The sequence below is a fragment of the Hyposmocoma kahamanoa genome, unplaced genomic scaffold (assembly GCF_003589595.1).
Source record: "Hyposmocoma kahamanoa isolate Upper Pololo Valley unplaced genomic scaffold, ASM358959v1 237, whole genome shotgun sequence".
NCBI lineage: Eukaryota > Metazoa > Arthropoda > Insecta > Lepidoptera > Cosmopterigidae > Hyposmocoma > Hyposmocoma kahamanoa.
Window position 1 is genome coordinate 1,094,535 of NW_020653754.1, and position 17,792 is coordinate 1,112,326.

The 17,792-nt window shown below is 36.3% G+C and overlaps 1 protein-coding gene across 1 annotated transcript in view; it reads right to left on the reverse strand.

The window, feature by feature from the left end:
- Nucleotides 1-13,768, reverse strand: part of LOC113228706 (neuropeptides capa receptor-like) — a 144,017-nt gene extending 130,249 nt beyond the window's left edge. The window contains 2 exon segments of the mRNA XM_026462064.1: nucleotides 6,879-7,078; nucleotides 13,644-13,768. Coding sequence (XP_026317849.1) covers nucleotides 6,879-7,078; nucleotides 13,644-13,768 — 325 coding nt within the window.
- Between the last annotated feature and the right edge of the window lie 4,024 nt (nucleotides 13,769-17,792).

Here is a 17,792-nt window from a genome sequence, read left to right on the forward strand (position 1 = left end):
TTTTTTTTTACATTTACCTTTTTATTGTTACAGCCCTTTTAACTTTACTTCTTTTAATAAATTTTGTGGACCGGAAAAATTCCGTTTCATTGCCGTGAACCTGTTCACGGCTAGTTAGGGTTACAGCCCTTTCAAATGGGTGGTCATTGGCATTTATTACAAGGGTTCTATGTTGTGTTATAACCTGAAAATTACTCTTCACAAGAAGCTCTATTGCTACTACAAGTCATATAATCTATACAAATTCATATAAATGAGTTTATTAGATTGTCAAATTTGTTTGTTTTTCTTGAAATATTCGAAGTACTAATTAAATTTGTTTTTATTTATTGTGAACGCCATGATTGTTTACTAACCTTCATACTGATATCACGATTGATTTGGTATTATAGATACTTGAGCAGTTATTGTATAATTCATATTAAGTAGGTATTTGCAAGGCACTTAAAGAAAAATATAATACAAGACAAAACTTGTTATAAAAGTTTTATTTATTTAGATGTAATATTATGCTATATAAATAGCATTAATACCAATCTCCGATCGTTATAGTTTTAAGTTGATTACGTCACACGAAAGTTGTCTATAAAGGATTGTTATTCAGCATTTACAGCCTATTTTATTTTGTTGTCTTTTGTTTGTCGACAGAGGGCATTTTGTTGTTGCTTGAAGTAACGAGTACATATTACATTGTTTTGCAAAAGTAACCCGCATTATTAATTCGCTTCAAACGTATGCTTACCTATTTTATTAGCACCCTATATGACGTACGTAGCTCTATCTATACGTAGCTCTTACGCTACACGATGTCCCAGTTAATGATTGTGCTACGAATTTTTACCAACAACAGTATTTGACTCCCGTAAAAGCTGTGTATCACAAATTGTCTTATATTCTTTTTTCGGATTACAAATTAATGTTTTACTTATAGCAATAATATAAACCTTTTTCCAATCGCTTTTTTACTACCTATTTTCTCAACCTAATCCCAATAAATTGTACGTGATGCATTATTGAAGAGATCTTTCTGCGAAGTTTCCTTTTGTCCCTTATGGGAGTCTTTTTTGTAATCACCTCATAAGAATGACAGCTGAATAACGAGACCATTTATATTTGGTCTCAAGTAGCCTTTAATGCGGGCATGTGAAGTACAGTGCCGGAACAAGGCAATTTATCTTTGTGGACCTAACCGATTTGTCGCTAATTTTGTATTTGATTAGTTAATCTCTGAACTATTATTACGTTAATCACAAGTATTAATAAAATAACATATCATTCTTGTTACCAGCAACAAGACCAGGGGTAGCTTAATGGGAGGGTTGCTTCTTTTTTAACCGACGTCAAAAAAGAAGGAGGTTCTCAATTCGAATGTATTTTTGTGTGCATGTTACGTAATTACTCCGGCATTTGTAAACCGATTTTGATGCTTTCTTTTAATTGGAAAGTGGATACCTCAGCGTTGGTCCCATAAATATTCCACCTCCAAGGCTCAATTTATATTGCGACGGAAGGGAATGGTAGCGAATTTTTGTAACAATATTGTACATAGCGTACTGAACTTTATGGTCAATTGTGTAAAGTACAAACTACATACGAGGCAAAAGACTGGATCGACTTAGACTTTGTAACAATTGTAACAAAAAAATACGATTATACAAAGACGACGATACAAATTTTTTGTTTAATTAATACTACTTAAAATTAATACTAATTTTAGCTTCCTCAGTGGTTGAACGGTTACCATGCGGGACTGCCACGCAGAGGTCCCAGACTCGATTCCCGGGCCGGGAGAAATATTTGTTACATTTATTTTTCTCGTGAGTTGGGTGTAATGTGTGGTTGTCTATGTGTGTGTCCATGGCACCCGCGACTCGGGGTTTTCCCTAATGCGGGGCTACGTAGAATGTGTGCGTTATTATTATTATCGTATTTATGAGCACTTTTTGCACATTTTCTGACGCGTATAAGTAGTGAATACGCAAGTTTGGGCGCGCGTGTAGTGTGCAAATCTGTAGAAGATAGATCTAATAATACGTCTGTGGTGATTTCAAGACTATATCGACTAAGACTTTGTAACGATGGGGCACTAAAGGTTAGGGTCCCATACAAAAAATACACATTTAATTTTTTTCCTACTAAACTATTAGATTTATGGCAAAATGTGATATAGATGTGATATAGACAATATTTAATTAGGACAGTAGGATCTCTCAATTGGCATTTTTTTAGAGAGGTATCGTGAAAAAAATCCAATATCCGCAATATCGCAGATCCGACTCACTGTGCGTAACAAAGTTAAGATAAATATAGTGTACCTGCCTGTCCCCAATTAGGTAAATTTTTAATGTCCTTAAGTGATTTCCCGAATCCCGAACGGGCTCAGGCCCTAAAAAATGTTGTCGTAAGGCAGTCTCCATTTTCTGTCTATATTCGTCGAAGTTTTGGTAAAAAAACTCTACCTATTCCGATCCCTGGTTATAATAAAAAATAAAATAAAATTAATAAATAGGCAAGCAGCAATAAAATTAACATCTTTTAACATCGAAATGTAACAAAATATATTTTTCTGACAAAACAGTTTTAAATTGCAACAGTTTAACATTAATCAAATTAAGTTAATAAAGTTTAGTAAACAAAAAACTTTTTCCCATTGACTTACAATTATATGGACGTCGGGTCCGCGCTAAAAAGTGTCCGAACTTATAGGGCGTTAAAATCGTATACAGAGCGTCATTCACGCTTTAGTCTTCGTTTGTTCGACTGACAGCGAAGCAAGCAAAATTAGACAGTACTGCGATGACATTACAATTTAAATTCAACGTTTTAGCTTTTTCATATTCCTTTACATGTCACTACGTTTAAATAGGTTGACTTGGGACATTTTTTTCGTGGTTTTTGTATTAGACCCGACGTCCATTTATTTGTAAGTCAATGCTTTTTCCATTAAAGTTGATGAAATTTACAAGAACGCAATATCAACCTAGAACCACTCGACAAAAGTGTATTAGTAAGAAAATTAATCTATATGAATAAAAAAAAGTAACTTAGAGCTGGACTACGAAGGTTCATTAGTACAATTGGAATTTATCTTTCTCTTTTACAGTATATCATTACTTACCCTTGAGTGGAGCGTTCGGCGATGTGCTCATAAGAAACCGAAATTGTTTACAAAATTCAGTACTGGGGGCCTACTCTCGATCTCCGTCCGACATCCGTCCGAAACAATTACTGCCAAATAAGCAATACTTGACCAAATGAAAAGACGCGTGGTGCGAATGAAGCTTCATACTGGATACTTGTCTTTTAATTTTGTCGAATATTACCTACTTATTTCATAGTAATTGTTTCGGACGGATGTGGAACGGAGATCGAGAGTAGCCCCCTGAATTCAATGAGTGCGAAAGAAATTACTTTACGGCGCGACACGTAAAACAAAAGATTAGTATGAGAAAATTAGCAAGATTTGAACGGCGCTCCGTGCAACGTTGTCGTACCGTGCATGCCTGATGCGACGACTAGCTGATTCTGCACTCCGCCTCCGTGCGCTGTTGCCTGTTTTGTCAAATAAACAAATCGTATTTTCTCCGCGCGCCTTTTGTAGTGTTGTAAACAATGATATTATGTAAAAATCAATATTATTATATCACGAAGCAACATTTCACGAAGAAGTTTACACACCGTTCAAGACAAGATTATGTTCAAGCCTCAGTTACAATTGCAGACGATTCCTGATGTACTGTACCATACTACTATACCGTTTTACATTATACTATTCGGTGCAGCTGTACTCGCCCTCGCCGTACTGGCTCGCCGCTACTACGTTTGGAAAAACACAGAACCAAAATCATCTGAAAAGACGACCAGCATTCGACGAGATAAAACCACTGAAACCACTGGAAATCATATCTATGCGAAACCATCTCCTCCACCAATGTTTTCACTGAAAGTTGGAAAATAATTGCTGATCTGAGAGTGGAGGAATTATATCGCTGAAATCATGTATGTCGGCGCCCCAAATGAGAAGCACATCGCAACAGCGCGTGCAAGCAGTGTCAGCATAACGTGCAGCAGCAACGAGACCAACGTCAGCGTTTCCCCCAGTTTGCGTATTTTATAATTTTTCATGACACTCATTTTTTAGCATCAAACCCAGGCATTAGCTTTAGCACGTAATAATTATATTGTAGTTTTCAGTTTTTAATAAATTAGTTAAACTTAAATTTCGTTTTTTTTTAAATCCTCCGGCGGCAGCTTACTTAATTACCGTTTTGGTAATTTAAATACTGTAAGCTTTCAAGTGTTTTTCAATAAACGAATGTAACAACCCTACGCTGCGAGCGAAATGTAGGCATTTACGCGTCGAACAAACGGGAGTTGCCCTTCTTGCTCTTATTTTACGAGTACTATGATAATGATCTTGTACTTAGTCACATTGTAAGTAATTTGTGTATTTAGCTTACAAGCAAATTGATGTTTATTATTAAATTCCTATTAAATTCCTTTGCTTCACAAAGCAAGTGGGGTACGATTTTTTTTATTGTATCAAACGCGACACGCCTGTCCATAACATTTATAGTACCACTTAGATATTTAAATCACAAAGATTTGAGGGCACTGCCACTGCGCCCGTCAAACCTGAGACATGTGACTATAATTTCACCAGTAAGTACCCTTACCATTACTTCTTGGCAGCAGAAATAGATAAGGTGGCACCACTTCCCTCAACGAATTCTTTCACAAGGTGCTCTATAATTACTAAATAATAAACAAAATTGGAAAAATCTATTAGATAAAAAAATGTATGTGGTACTTCTCACGACTACAAAAGTGGGGTGCACGAAAGGAGCGTCCCCGCAAGATGTGTCATTGCTTTTCTCTCGTCTGGCGTGCTCTGGGCAACAATCAGCAAGACCACCACGCGGATTAGCAACTCCTTTCGCACGAGAGCAAGTACAGTAGTGTATGCTATCGATACGATAATAAGATATACGTGGTTTTACCATGTTTCGAAGCATGACAACCTTCTCCAATATTTAAACATTTATTAAAAACTGCCACCGAAATTAGGTAGAGAAAACTAACCTGAAAATTACCCCGCAATTCCGGCAAGTTTCAAGTGCGTGAGCCCAGAGACCCCTTAATAGAAAACCCTTAAGCAATAAATTAAATCCAAATGGTTTTCTTTAACTAAGTGAATAAACGTCTTAAATGAGTTGTAAATTGTAAACAGTCACGTTCTTAATTATCTAATTCCTACAAAGCTTTCACTGTAGACAGATCTAAGAGGAGATGTAATCTCTTCGAGAAACAAGGGCACCAATCACGGAAACCTTCCAGATTCAAAACAAGTCAAGCGAAAGAGGACGAAATAAACTGTTAATGAAATGAAAAAGAAAGATAGATATATATCAAGTTCTCTCTGTAGCAAGCAATTCAACTTGGTACACAACAAACACTTGTAATTTGATTTTGAGCACAGGCACCTATTTAACCTCGCATTGAAGATATCGAAGTTATGTGCAACACTAATAATTATCAGGTAATTTTCAGGTTAGTTTTCTCTGTCTAATTTCGGTGGCAGTTATTATAAGGTATTTAAATATTCTAGAATATTGTCATGACGTATTACTTATTATTCGAGTGTAGAATCCTGAAATAATATTTAATATTTCACGATAATATGTGTACACGAATACTTAAATAATTCAAATTGCCACCAGTATTAGGTAGAGAAATGTATAGTCATGTCGCTTACCATCAGGCGGACGACTTCTACGTCCCGTCACTTGGTATTTATTACAAAAAAAGTCGGTGGCAAGTCTATGACGTAATCTAGTAATAACCTACTCGACAAAAATGCAAATATGAAAAGAAATTGCTGAACGAGATAAAAATTAAGATATGCATAGTTATTCTCATGGTAGTTTTAGTAAAGGGACAACAATCGTTAGTGATTGATTAAATGACTGTATGCCATAACTGCCATTTTTCTGACACCCTATTGAGAATCAACCGCCATTGCAACTTGATTTTAACTGAATAATAAATACTCACACAATTGCAATGTAATCTTTTTTACGACCTCTGTGGTCGAGTGACTTGCTCATCAATTTTCATGGTGTCAGTCTCTGAGGTGCTGGGTTCGATTCCCGGTCGAGTCAATGTAGAAAACTAATGTTTCTGTTCGTATTATGTCGAGTTTGAGTGTTTTATGATACCGTCATTGTTTCTGATTTCCATAACACAAGGGTTTATTTAATCTGAGCAACATGTGTGACGTTGTTTTACATTTCGACTCATCCGAAGAACAGAGTCCGGGGGTCTACTCTCGATTTCCGTCCGACATCCGTCCGAAACAATTACTGTCAAATAAGTAATATTCGACAAAATTAAAAGACAAGTATCCAGTATGAAACTTCATTCGCATGACGCGTCATTTCATTTGGTCAAGTATTGTTTATTTAGCAGTAATTGTTTCGGACGGATGTCAGACGGAGATCGAGAGTAGACCCCCTGATGTGATTATAAAGTGATAATATGATAAATACATAATCTCGTTATTCAGAATAAGGCCAATCGTCAGGTGTTTTCAGAATTTTTTTATCTATCTTATTTCATTTTGGAAATATAAAATCGAACAACAGTCGATCTGATACCCACAGCGAAGAACAACAAACGAAATGTACAATGTTCTGAGAATAAGCAATCTTATGCATAGGCCGTCGTTGTACGGATTTGTCGATTTATATATTTTTAAACCTCAATCAGAGTTTCAAAGGAATTACAATGATAAAGTGGTTTCAAAAAAAAATCAAAATTGGGACATAGAAAGTTTGTTATTTTGCTGAAGTGGCTTTGTTACATCAAGTACAACTTACTTGGCGGGTATTCCCTGTAGCTGATATCGCTGTACACGGCAAAAGGCGAGGCGCAGACGATAGATATTATCCAAAGCACGAGGATGATCCGGGAGGCCCGCGTCAGCCCAGCCATTGCGTACAAGTGCAGCGGGTGGCAGATCGCAAGGTAGCGCTCCAGAGAAAACGCTGATATTGTTAACACTGATATGTATGTTGCCCTGCAAGAAAAAAAACACCATGAACAAATACCTATGCACTTCAAAAAAGTGCCTATTTACATCATCATTAACTACAATTTTATTTACAGATAAAACTGTGCTGATATAGTATAATAAGACAAGTAGTGTAACGCCATACAAATGTATAGCAGCCATCCAGTATATAACCAGAAATAGAGACGAAACGTCATTTAATTTGTTTGAAAATTATTCTGCCAAATTATTACGGTGACATCTGCGCTTCGATTGGCCAGCCCGAATTCGAAACAATTGACGGGTGTCATCACGGTGTCGTCAATTACTTCACTGCAAATCGACCAGTTTAACTTGAGCTTTCCTATAAGGGACGAAAATTTAAAAATTACATATTTAATACTTAATTACCGATGGAATGTGATTCCGTTTGCTTTGTAATTAGGTGTTTTGCTGTTTTTGTCCCACACCACCGAATGGAACAGTTAGAGATATTACTTTTATTACAATAAACACAGAACATTTTTGGAATACACGAAGACGTACACACAGGGTCAGTTGTTGGCGCTGTACCATTTCAGCTTTCTAATTTGTGATTTCAGTGCAAACGAGAATTGATATTTAAAAGTGATACAAGTCCTATTTGCCTGAAAAGTTGCCAGGGATGGGTGGCCCTTATTTCGTCTCTATTCCTGGTTATATACTCGATGGTAGCAACACGGCTTGTATGTATGCACGCCGGTTGCGAGCCTTGTACAGACGCTCATATTCACACAACCTTGCACGGTATTCGAGTTGCATAAAGCGGTTCGCACGCGCCTTTAATTTAGAATTGAAGCTCGGTAATTAATTTCTTTAACTGTCAAATTTCTATATTTTTTATTTATAAATGTGTCATTGATACTGGCATTTCATTACTATTTCAAGATTATATTCCCATAATCGGGATGCTAATCCGCGATACTGGTATAAAGACATCAATATGCAAGTATTGCATATCGTCCGCTAAATTCGTAAGCCTCGTACCTTCCATTTTTTTTAATTTATGTATTCTCAAGTTACATTGACCCATTAGACTAACATAGATAATAATGTAATAAAAGACTGTTTGTTTCTTTATACGTATGGACTGTGACGTGTAGCGCAACGTGTGTGGGTGTCTGCTAACCGCAAACATCCTCCTTCATGAAAATCCATGATGTAACTTTTTGAGTGGGCACAAAAAACAGAATTACTAGAAACAATTATATGACAATCTATGATTAATAATAATTTATTATATCTTTATTTTATAACTTAAAAACTGTTTACGTATTATATTTTAAACTTTAATTACCCCATATTGCGTTTGAGGAGTAAAACAGGAATTTCGTTCAAAAACGAGTTACAAGGTTTCAAAATTACCCGACGATATGACAAATGTAATTTCAACCGCAAAAACGAGCGATTCGTTCTGTGTACCGTTTAGGTTCTCGGGTTTCTCCCAGAGAAAAGTTGTACATTTATTAGGATAAACGATTCTTTTATGGGGAACTGTATACGTTTTTACCACAAGATTCCGGAGAATATATTAAGATTATCATTTCCTAAGTTTAAAACTTACATTAAAAGTATTTTGATTGAAAAGTCATATTACAAAATTGAAGAATATGTTTTAGATAAGAAAGACAACAAGAGTCTAGCATTTAAGTTTATTTGAAAAGAGCAATCCCTAGAGTTTCTTGCTCGTTCCTCTCAGGGAGGTCAGAACGAGCAGTAGCTTACAAATGACGTTTTCAAGTGTAAAAATTTTACCTATGGAATAAATGATTATTTGACTTTGACAATATAGCACAAAAATACTGTAATAAATACCTTATTTTTCTAAATTATGTTTAAAGTCTGTAATACAACTTAAATAATAACGTGACAACCCTACGCTCCGAGTGAAGTGTAGGCATTGATGCGCTGAACAGGTGGGAGTTACCCTATTTGGTCCTGCTATACTATGTAAGAACGATCCAAAGTCCAAAGTGTTAACATTGATGTGCTCTTGACTGTACTTGAAAAGTTTATTTTTTATACTACACTTCTTCTTAGGGTTCGTCTCCTATAGAAGGTTGGTAACGTCATGGTAACACTGACTTTGGAGGTTGCCGCTCTAAAGCACGAGGTGGTACTGCAGCTGAGCCATTCCCTCAAATTTTTCAACCACGAGTGCCGGCTTCTACCAACATTTTTACCTTGGACGATGAGTTGGAGTAAGAACGTGAGTACACGATCTAGAAAAGTCGGACCCACTTCGCTTGTACACTAAGTCCAATTCGAATCCGAGAAAATACGAATATCGCTTGTACACCTAGAGATAAAATGATCCCTGTGACCCTGTGACATTTCGGACCGTCGCGTCGTTCCTGGATTCGAAACGAATACGTTAGAAGTTATTTCGATAGGTGCAGGTTTCTTTGAAAACTAGCAGTATGAGGCGCCGAGCAAACATTTTGCGTTGGATACAAGCAACCGGCAACTAGAAGTGAATATTCTATTTTCATACTGTAATTCATATGAAATCCAGATAGTCGCCGGTTGCGGCAGTCGAACACTGTCGCCGGTTGCGGCAACCGCAATTGTATGAATATTCGCTTCCAGTTGCCGGGTGCTTGTATCTAATAAAAGGTATTAGCAGCGGCTATATATATTAGCTATATATAGCTAAAAGAGAACCACAAAAACCACCAAATATTAATTAATTACTTTTTTCGAATTCCGGATTTCCAGACGAAAGAAACTGATCTCTTTATTCTATTTGTGAAGATACATAGACGTACTTGGGTAAGGCCGTCAAAAATGGCACTTTTTCGTCTTATTTCAGCTTCCAGCAGTTTTTTTTTTATAAAAAATATTAAAATAATCTAGTGTTAGGAACGTCTTTGCAAGTGTCTTTGCAACATAAATTTAAATTACAATTACGTGAGGAGGCCGTCTCTCAGAACTACTACTAACTAGCGTAAATAATGAGCATTTATAAAAATGTTAATTTAATCAATAAACAAAAATATATCAAGCAAAAGGAATATATTTCAAAAATATTCCTTAAGAATAAAACATATGTGTATAAACCTAAGGGCATAGCCAACTTATTTAATGATTCATTTGTGGATTTGATAAAACACGATGCTAGTAATGCAGACCATAGATACGACTACAAGATACAAAGATCAAGAAACTCCATATATTTAACACCAACCACCCCACAATGCATAATAAAAATAATCGGAAACATGAAACATACACATAGCGTGGGATATGATGGCATCTCAAGCAAAGTTATCAAATTTTGCTCAAAAGAATTAGCGAGTCCTTTATGTTACATATTTAATTTATGCCTGTCCCAGGGCATTTTTCCTGAGAAACTAAAAACTACTGTTATTAAGCCTTTATTAAAAAAAGGGAATAAGGAAATATGTGAAAACTACCGTCCCATTGCTTTACTACCAGTGCTATCAAAAATATTGGAGCGAATAATTTATAATAGTATTTATGGATTTTTAGAAAAATCTGGAACATTAAAACTAGAACAGTATAGCTTCCAGAAAAATAAATCTACAAATTATGCAATAATTGATTTACTAACAACTGTATCGGCTAGTATCAATAATAGGGAAGCAGTATCTACAATCTTCATGGACATGACGAAAGCATTTGACTTTGTGTCACATAAGTTACTATAAGACAAAATATGTATATGACTACGGATTGAGAGGACCAGCACATGATCTAATAAAATCATATCTAGAGAATCGCCAACAAGAGACACATATTACATACATGGACAAAAACACGGAGAAAGTAGCCAAATCAAATATTAGAACTGTAGAGCGCGGTATACCGCAGGGCAGTATTTTAGGGCCACTATTATATATTCTCTATATTAACAACTTGTCAGACCATGTTCAACAAAAGATGATACTTTTTGCTGACGATTCGTCTGTGGTTGTGAGATGCACTAATATTGATGAATATGAATCAACTTTAAATGATGCACTAAGTGACACTATAAAATGGCTACAATTAAATAATCTCGTAGTAAATTTGGACAAGACTAAGTTTATGCAATTCTATATGCCACAATCACGACCAAAAAATTTAACTATAACCTACAATGCACAAAATGTAGCTCAGGTTGATGAAACAAATTTCTTGGGCCTTACTCTTGATAATCACTTGAGCTGGAAGTCACATATAAATAAGTTAAATACTAAACTTAGTAAATACGTATACGTCCTGACGAGAATAACGTCACAAAAAACTGCTCTTTGTGCTTATCACGCCTATGTAGCCTCTAGTTTGCGATATGGTCCGCTGCTTTGGGGGAACGCTGCTGCAACACATATTACACCACTGTTTCAAACCCAGAAGAAATGTGTCAGGGCCGTGTTTGGTGTGGGCCAGCGAGAAAGCTGTGTACCCTATTTTAGAAAACTAAAGATTTTAACCCTACCATCTATGTATATTTACGAGGCCTGTGTTTATATAAAACAAAATCCAGGCAACTTTAATCTAGTGAAAACCAGACATCCCAGGAAAACAAGGAACAAAATGGAAATACGGCCAAAACAACGCCCCACCTTTCACAATAGAACGATGTTTATATTGGCACCTAAATTATTTAATAAAATACCAGATGCAGTTAAAGAACTAAATTGTAGGCAATTTAAAATAAAATTACATAATTTGTTAGTTACACAATGCTACTACAATATAAATGATTTTTTAATAGATAACATAAAATGTAAAATTTAACCACTGTGCGTGATTGAAATAAGAATTGTGTAAAATATTCGTATGCCAAGTTTTGGTGAAATGTACGATCTAATAATAATATAATATAACACCATTGTAAACTACATTTTTCAGCGAATAAATATCTTGTATTCTTGTATTCTTGTTTTTTTCCTATGCCATCATTTCATAACCTAACAATGTTTTGTTATTAAACATCCTATATCAATTTTGGCTTCAGTGATAGGTAATAATATTTCTAGTCATATACAGCCCAATCTTTTCGATTTGAACACGAAATTGCCTTACACGTGGCAAATTTTACACGTATTATTATATTGGAATTTCAAATACGTACCAGAATAAATACCTATATAATTTTGTAAGGATAAAATGTTTCCTAAGTAAACATACATATCGCAACGGCTTGTTTTTATCGCTATAAGGCTATTTAATCTAAATTGCGATCTTTTTGAATTAATTAAGAAGGTAATTAAATTTAAATTTCTCCGCGTTGCAGGTCTTCTACCATGTGGTTTATCTATATGATTTCCCACGAAAGAGAATGTAACCGCGACGTTAATTTTATATGTAAACGTGTCATTACGTGATTGCTTTCTTAATGTCATCTGTTAACGGTGACATTCCTTTTTCTATTCTCGGCTTTTTGCGGTTTGCGTTGGTGCCGAGTATATAACCAGAAACAGAGACGAAATGTCATTTAATTTGTTTGAAAACTAGTCTGCCTAATCATTACGGTGACAACTGCGCTCCGATTAGCCAGCCCGAATCCGAAACAATTGACATGTGTCATCAATTGTTTCACTTCAAATCGACCAGTTTACCTTGAGCTTTGCTATAATGGACGAAAATTGAAAAATTACATATTTAATTAACGAAGAAATGTGATTCCGTTCGTTTTGCAATTAGATGTTTTGTTTTCCCACACCACTGAACGGAACAGCCCCCCATAGTAAAAGATAATATCTTTATTACAATAAATACACAATATTTTTGGAATACAGAGGACGTACACATAGGTCAGTTGTTGGCGCTGTACTATTTCATCTTTCTAATTTATGATTTCAGTGCAAACGAGAGTTAATGTTCAAATGTGATATAAGGCCTATTTGCCCGATGAGTTGCCTTGGATGGGTGGCCCTTATTTCGTCTTTATTTCTAGTTATATACTCGATGGTGGCAAACCGACTTCAAAAAAGGAGCGTATTTTTTATGTATGTTAGGCGATTATTTCGGCATTTGTGAACCGATTTCGATGATTCTTTTTTATTGGAAAGAAGGTACCTCAGTATTGATCCCATTTAAATTTGAAGAAAATATTCCTCCTCTAAGGCAACCTAGGGTACGAATCCGGTTTCGCGCACTTTCCGGTATCCGATTTGAATAAAACTTGGTAAATAAATGTAACTCCACGAACTTTTGGGGTCGGTTTTCCTTTTACACAAAAGTTATTAAAGAATATATTCAAAATTTCATATTCTATAAACTTTCACCTCTATTTTTTTACCGAATACATCATCGTGTCGTCTCATACGTTCTTTCTCTTTATGAAGCTACTAGAGTACACGTTAGCACGGCAACTTATCTGACTACAATTTTATTTAAAAAAACTTATAGGTAGGTATACATGGTCGCACGCTTCTATACTATCAGTGGTCTATAGTAATATAATTTTGTTATAAGTTAGACGTCAAAATCAAAAATCTATAAAAAGCACAATGGCGTCTCTTGCGTTGAGATACACAAAATTATTTATTTTCAAGCTGAACTTATGTAGGCTTCAACAGGTAGCAAATACAAAAACACTTACGCTTCAGAAATCAAAGCACGCAGCTTGCAAAACCCTAAACCCAGGCGGTAAGGGTACTGGTGCCAATACACTGATAAGTCATTGGGTAGACCTGTAACAAAGAGAAATAAATTTTATTATGACATTGATCGCCTCTAAGAACAACTGATTGGGGCCTTTACACGTTTTTTAAAGGTTGTAAAACTTTATCGACACGTGCACGCTTCATTACAATGTTTTTATTCACCTCTAGCGAGAGGTGTTGCTGCGAAACATTGACAATTATTTTTTATGGTAACAAGTGACGGGATGGACAAGTCACGACCTCGTATGACATTTTTTCAAGTTCATTATCGTACAAATCAGTTCGAATCGTTTTGAGTGCGAGAAATGCCATTCGAATTCCGTGATTACTGCGGTATTGACTATGGACATATCAAAATGACGCAAAAACCATTCAAATTTGGAACTGCTGATAATATTAAGTTCATTGCAGTGTATACAAATATACATTTTTTTTCCAAATTTTATAACATTTCTAAACCCAAATTTTTTTTCGTTCTCGTTTCCTTAAATCTTGTCTTAGAAAAGTAGTGATAATCAAAATACCCTCGCGCACTGTACTCATAGTAGAAACGGCTGGCACAAAAACTCGAAATACGATTTTTGCTTTCAAGTTCTGTTTACACGGAGACGTTCAATATTGAAAGGCGAGGCGATTATCGCACACGTGGAAGGGCGATAATCGCGAATGTTTAGACGAGGAAAGTTTTTTATATTCTTTCGATAATCGTATCTTCGAGACGTGAAACTCTCTCAATCTAAATGGGCCTTTACGCTTCCACATTTATATTGCGAACGGCTATGGAATGGAATTCCCTGCCTGCAGACTTGTTCCTGCTGAATAGGCATTATCTATGTGTGCATCCTCCATCGTCGACCTCATTGTCACTTTGCATCAGGTAAACTGAAAGTGAAATAAAAAAATGAAAATGAAAAAAGAAATGAAATTTAATAAAGAAAATATATTTTTAAAATATAATAATTTTGTAAAACACATGTAGCTGAAATTGAAATGTTCTCTGAACTATTAAAAATAAGTTATTTAATTAATAACTTTTGTAATAATAACATAAAATTGGGTGATTTTCATTAACATTAGACACAATTAGTTGATGACTCTACCATCTCAATCAGCCGTGACCATGGGACTTATCCGAAACGTGGTGTGTTTGAAAAAACACGTACAATTAGGTTGTGGAATGAAGTCCCTGTCGGTTTTCCCGCAGGAATACAGCATGAAGTCCTGCAAAGAGGGCGTGAGAAGGGTCTTAAAGGGTTTGCAACGCGCTCGTGGCGTCCCAGGTGTTGCAGGCGTTCATAGGCGACGATGACTGCTTTTCATCAAGCGGGCCGTATGCTTGTTTGTTGCTTACTTAATATTAAAAATTAAGAAAAGAACAAATATACGAAAAAAATTTTTTCAATTCCTATGTGTAACAATCGCTAAAACTTAAGAACTCGATAGTTGCAGTACCCCATTCTCTAAATCAGAAAGATCTAAGGGGCACTGCCACTACGCCCTGAGACACCCTGAGACATAAGTTGACAAGTCCCATGTACGTGAAATTTCACCAGCACCCTTATCCTTCAATATCAAAACTCAATGGTTAATAGTTAGTTAATAGTTAATAATAACGCACACACTCAACATAGCCCCACTAGGGAAACCCTGTGTCGCGGTGCCATGGACATACACATAAACAACCACAAATTACACCCAAAGTCACGAGAGAAATAAATGTAGGCCATGCAAATATTTCTCCCGGCCCGGGAATCGAACCTGGGGCGTCTGCGTGGCAGTCCGGCATGGTAACCGTTCGGCCACGGAGCCAGTTATGGTAATACTTCCCTGGACAAACTCTTTCACAAGGAACTCTACAGCTACTAAATGTTTAAATATATCATACTTAGGTACATGCTGCCACAGAGACTTGAACCGTCGGTCTCTAAATTGAGAAACAACCGTTCTCCGACTAGACCTGGTCATTAAAACAGTTTAGGCAAATTAGTAAGTTACCTATTTCTGCGGACAAGCAATAATGTGACCATTACTGCGTTCCGGTTTAGAAGAATAAGTGTGCTGGTGAAATTACAGGCACATGCGACTTGTCAACTTATGTCCAGAGTGGTGGGCGCAACGACAGTACCCCTAAGAATTTTGGGATTTAAAGCTATTAGTGGCACTGCAACTGTTATGGATAGGCCTGTCGCTTACCACCAGGTGCACAACTTGTTCGTCCACTTGATATCTTAAAAAAAACACAAAAAAGTGTTTTAGTAGCAGGTATATGGGGCAATAGCATCGATTTTCTTTCACCGATCTCACATTATACCTCTCGAAGTCTTTATTAGAAAGATTTTTATTACCTAAAAAACAAATACAAATAAATAAACTACGAAAATTGTTGTACGTATCGTATCAAGATTACATTTAATAAAAGGCAATAGAGTAACAATTGACAATAGCCGTGTGTCCAGTTGCGAATAGGGTCCACTTATTCAACGTGATACGAAATCATCCGACCATATTTTAGCTTGATGCTTCTCAAAGTGTTCTATCTATCTACCCGCAGTGTTTCACTCGAAGAGATGTGATGTGAAGGAGTGGTATAATCCAATGTCAGCAAAAAAATTGAGGGTGCATGAGACGTAATAGTGGTCCACATTTCAAATTTGTTGCCACTGTCACGTTCTTGTCAAAACAGTACAGCGTATCCTTTATCTTTATCAATGTCTTTGATGCTTGGCATGGCAAATCACGCGGGCATCACGTTTATTCCTGCCTTAAACGTGCAACATGTAGAATGCCTCCCTCCTGAAGTATTTCTTTCGCGGTATGACATGGGGTTTATCAAAAAGCGAGTCAACAGGGCTCTCGAATATTGGCAACGCGTGGGCAGCATCTTTGATGTTGCAGATGTCTATGGGCGACGATAACCACTACCCATTTAGTGGCTTGGCTACTTTACATAAAAAGCCTATTTAGGCAAATCGTGACCGAAATTTCAGATTTCCATGAATGGAATAATCCACGTTACGCAAATAGTGCCTATGTACATACATAATACTTTCTCATAATATCATAAATTACCTATGAAGTAAACATTTCGCAACAAACAAGTTATTCGGTTAGATTAACGTAATAAAATATATACATAATATTAAGGATATACATAGTAATATTAAGGGTCGAAACACAAAACTGCGCGATGGGAATTCGCAACGCAGAAAACTACGCGAATAGATGCGATGCGATTTCTTGCGGCAAGGCATCTCAGTGCCACGGTTCGGGTAACCATTCCTTAGACGATCTTTAATCGTACTGAACGTATTTTTTACACTAGGTAGCGACATGGATCGTAAAAGGAGTGTTGCGCTACTGTTATTGATAAGAAAATATAGGAAAAACACACAAATGAGCGACGAGGAGCAATTCGCAGATTCTTGCGATGCGTCGTGTGCGCTCAGATTTCTGCGATGCGACGTCGCATCGGAGTTTTATGTTTCGAGCCAAAGATCGAACACTAAGAAAAATCCCTTCAATCCGATCTAACGCCCTCCCAAATGAGCTACGGAACGAACAAACGAGCTGTAAACCTTACGAATTATTTAAGTGCTTCTTGCGGTCTTTGTTTCTGGTTTATAACGACTTTTTTGTCATAGCGCCACTGTGAGAATCTATGAAAATTAATTTTTCTCCACTGCTTTTTTTTAACGAACGCGCCCGGTCGTTATTGTAGTTAAAGATCACTCGAAATCATCAGTAAATTTCAGGAAAACAATTATGCAAACGAGTGTGCGCCGCGTCATTTACTGCTTATACGTTGCGGCTTTTACTTGGTGCGGTACACTTGTTGTCCTTATTTAGTAGGTCATGAATATGGAACGAACGGTACTTTTTCGTATTATGTGTTCAGTTTCGTGGTACGGCCGATTCGTCATGTCTTGGTCAAATTTTACAATTAGTGATGTTCACTTAATGCAACACATTCCTCGATTCTAATCGATTTAGGAGACAAAGGGATTATAATTCTTAGGACCTTAGAAAATGTTATAAAAATATTCTATAAAGTTTGTTGTTTTTTTTGAGCTTTCCGGAGCAGCTTT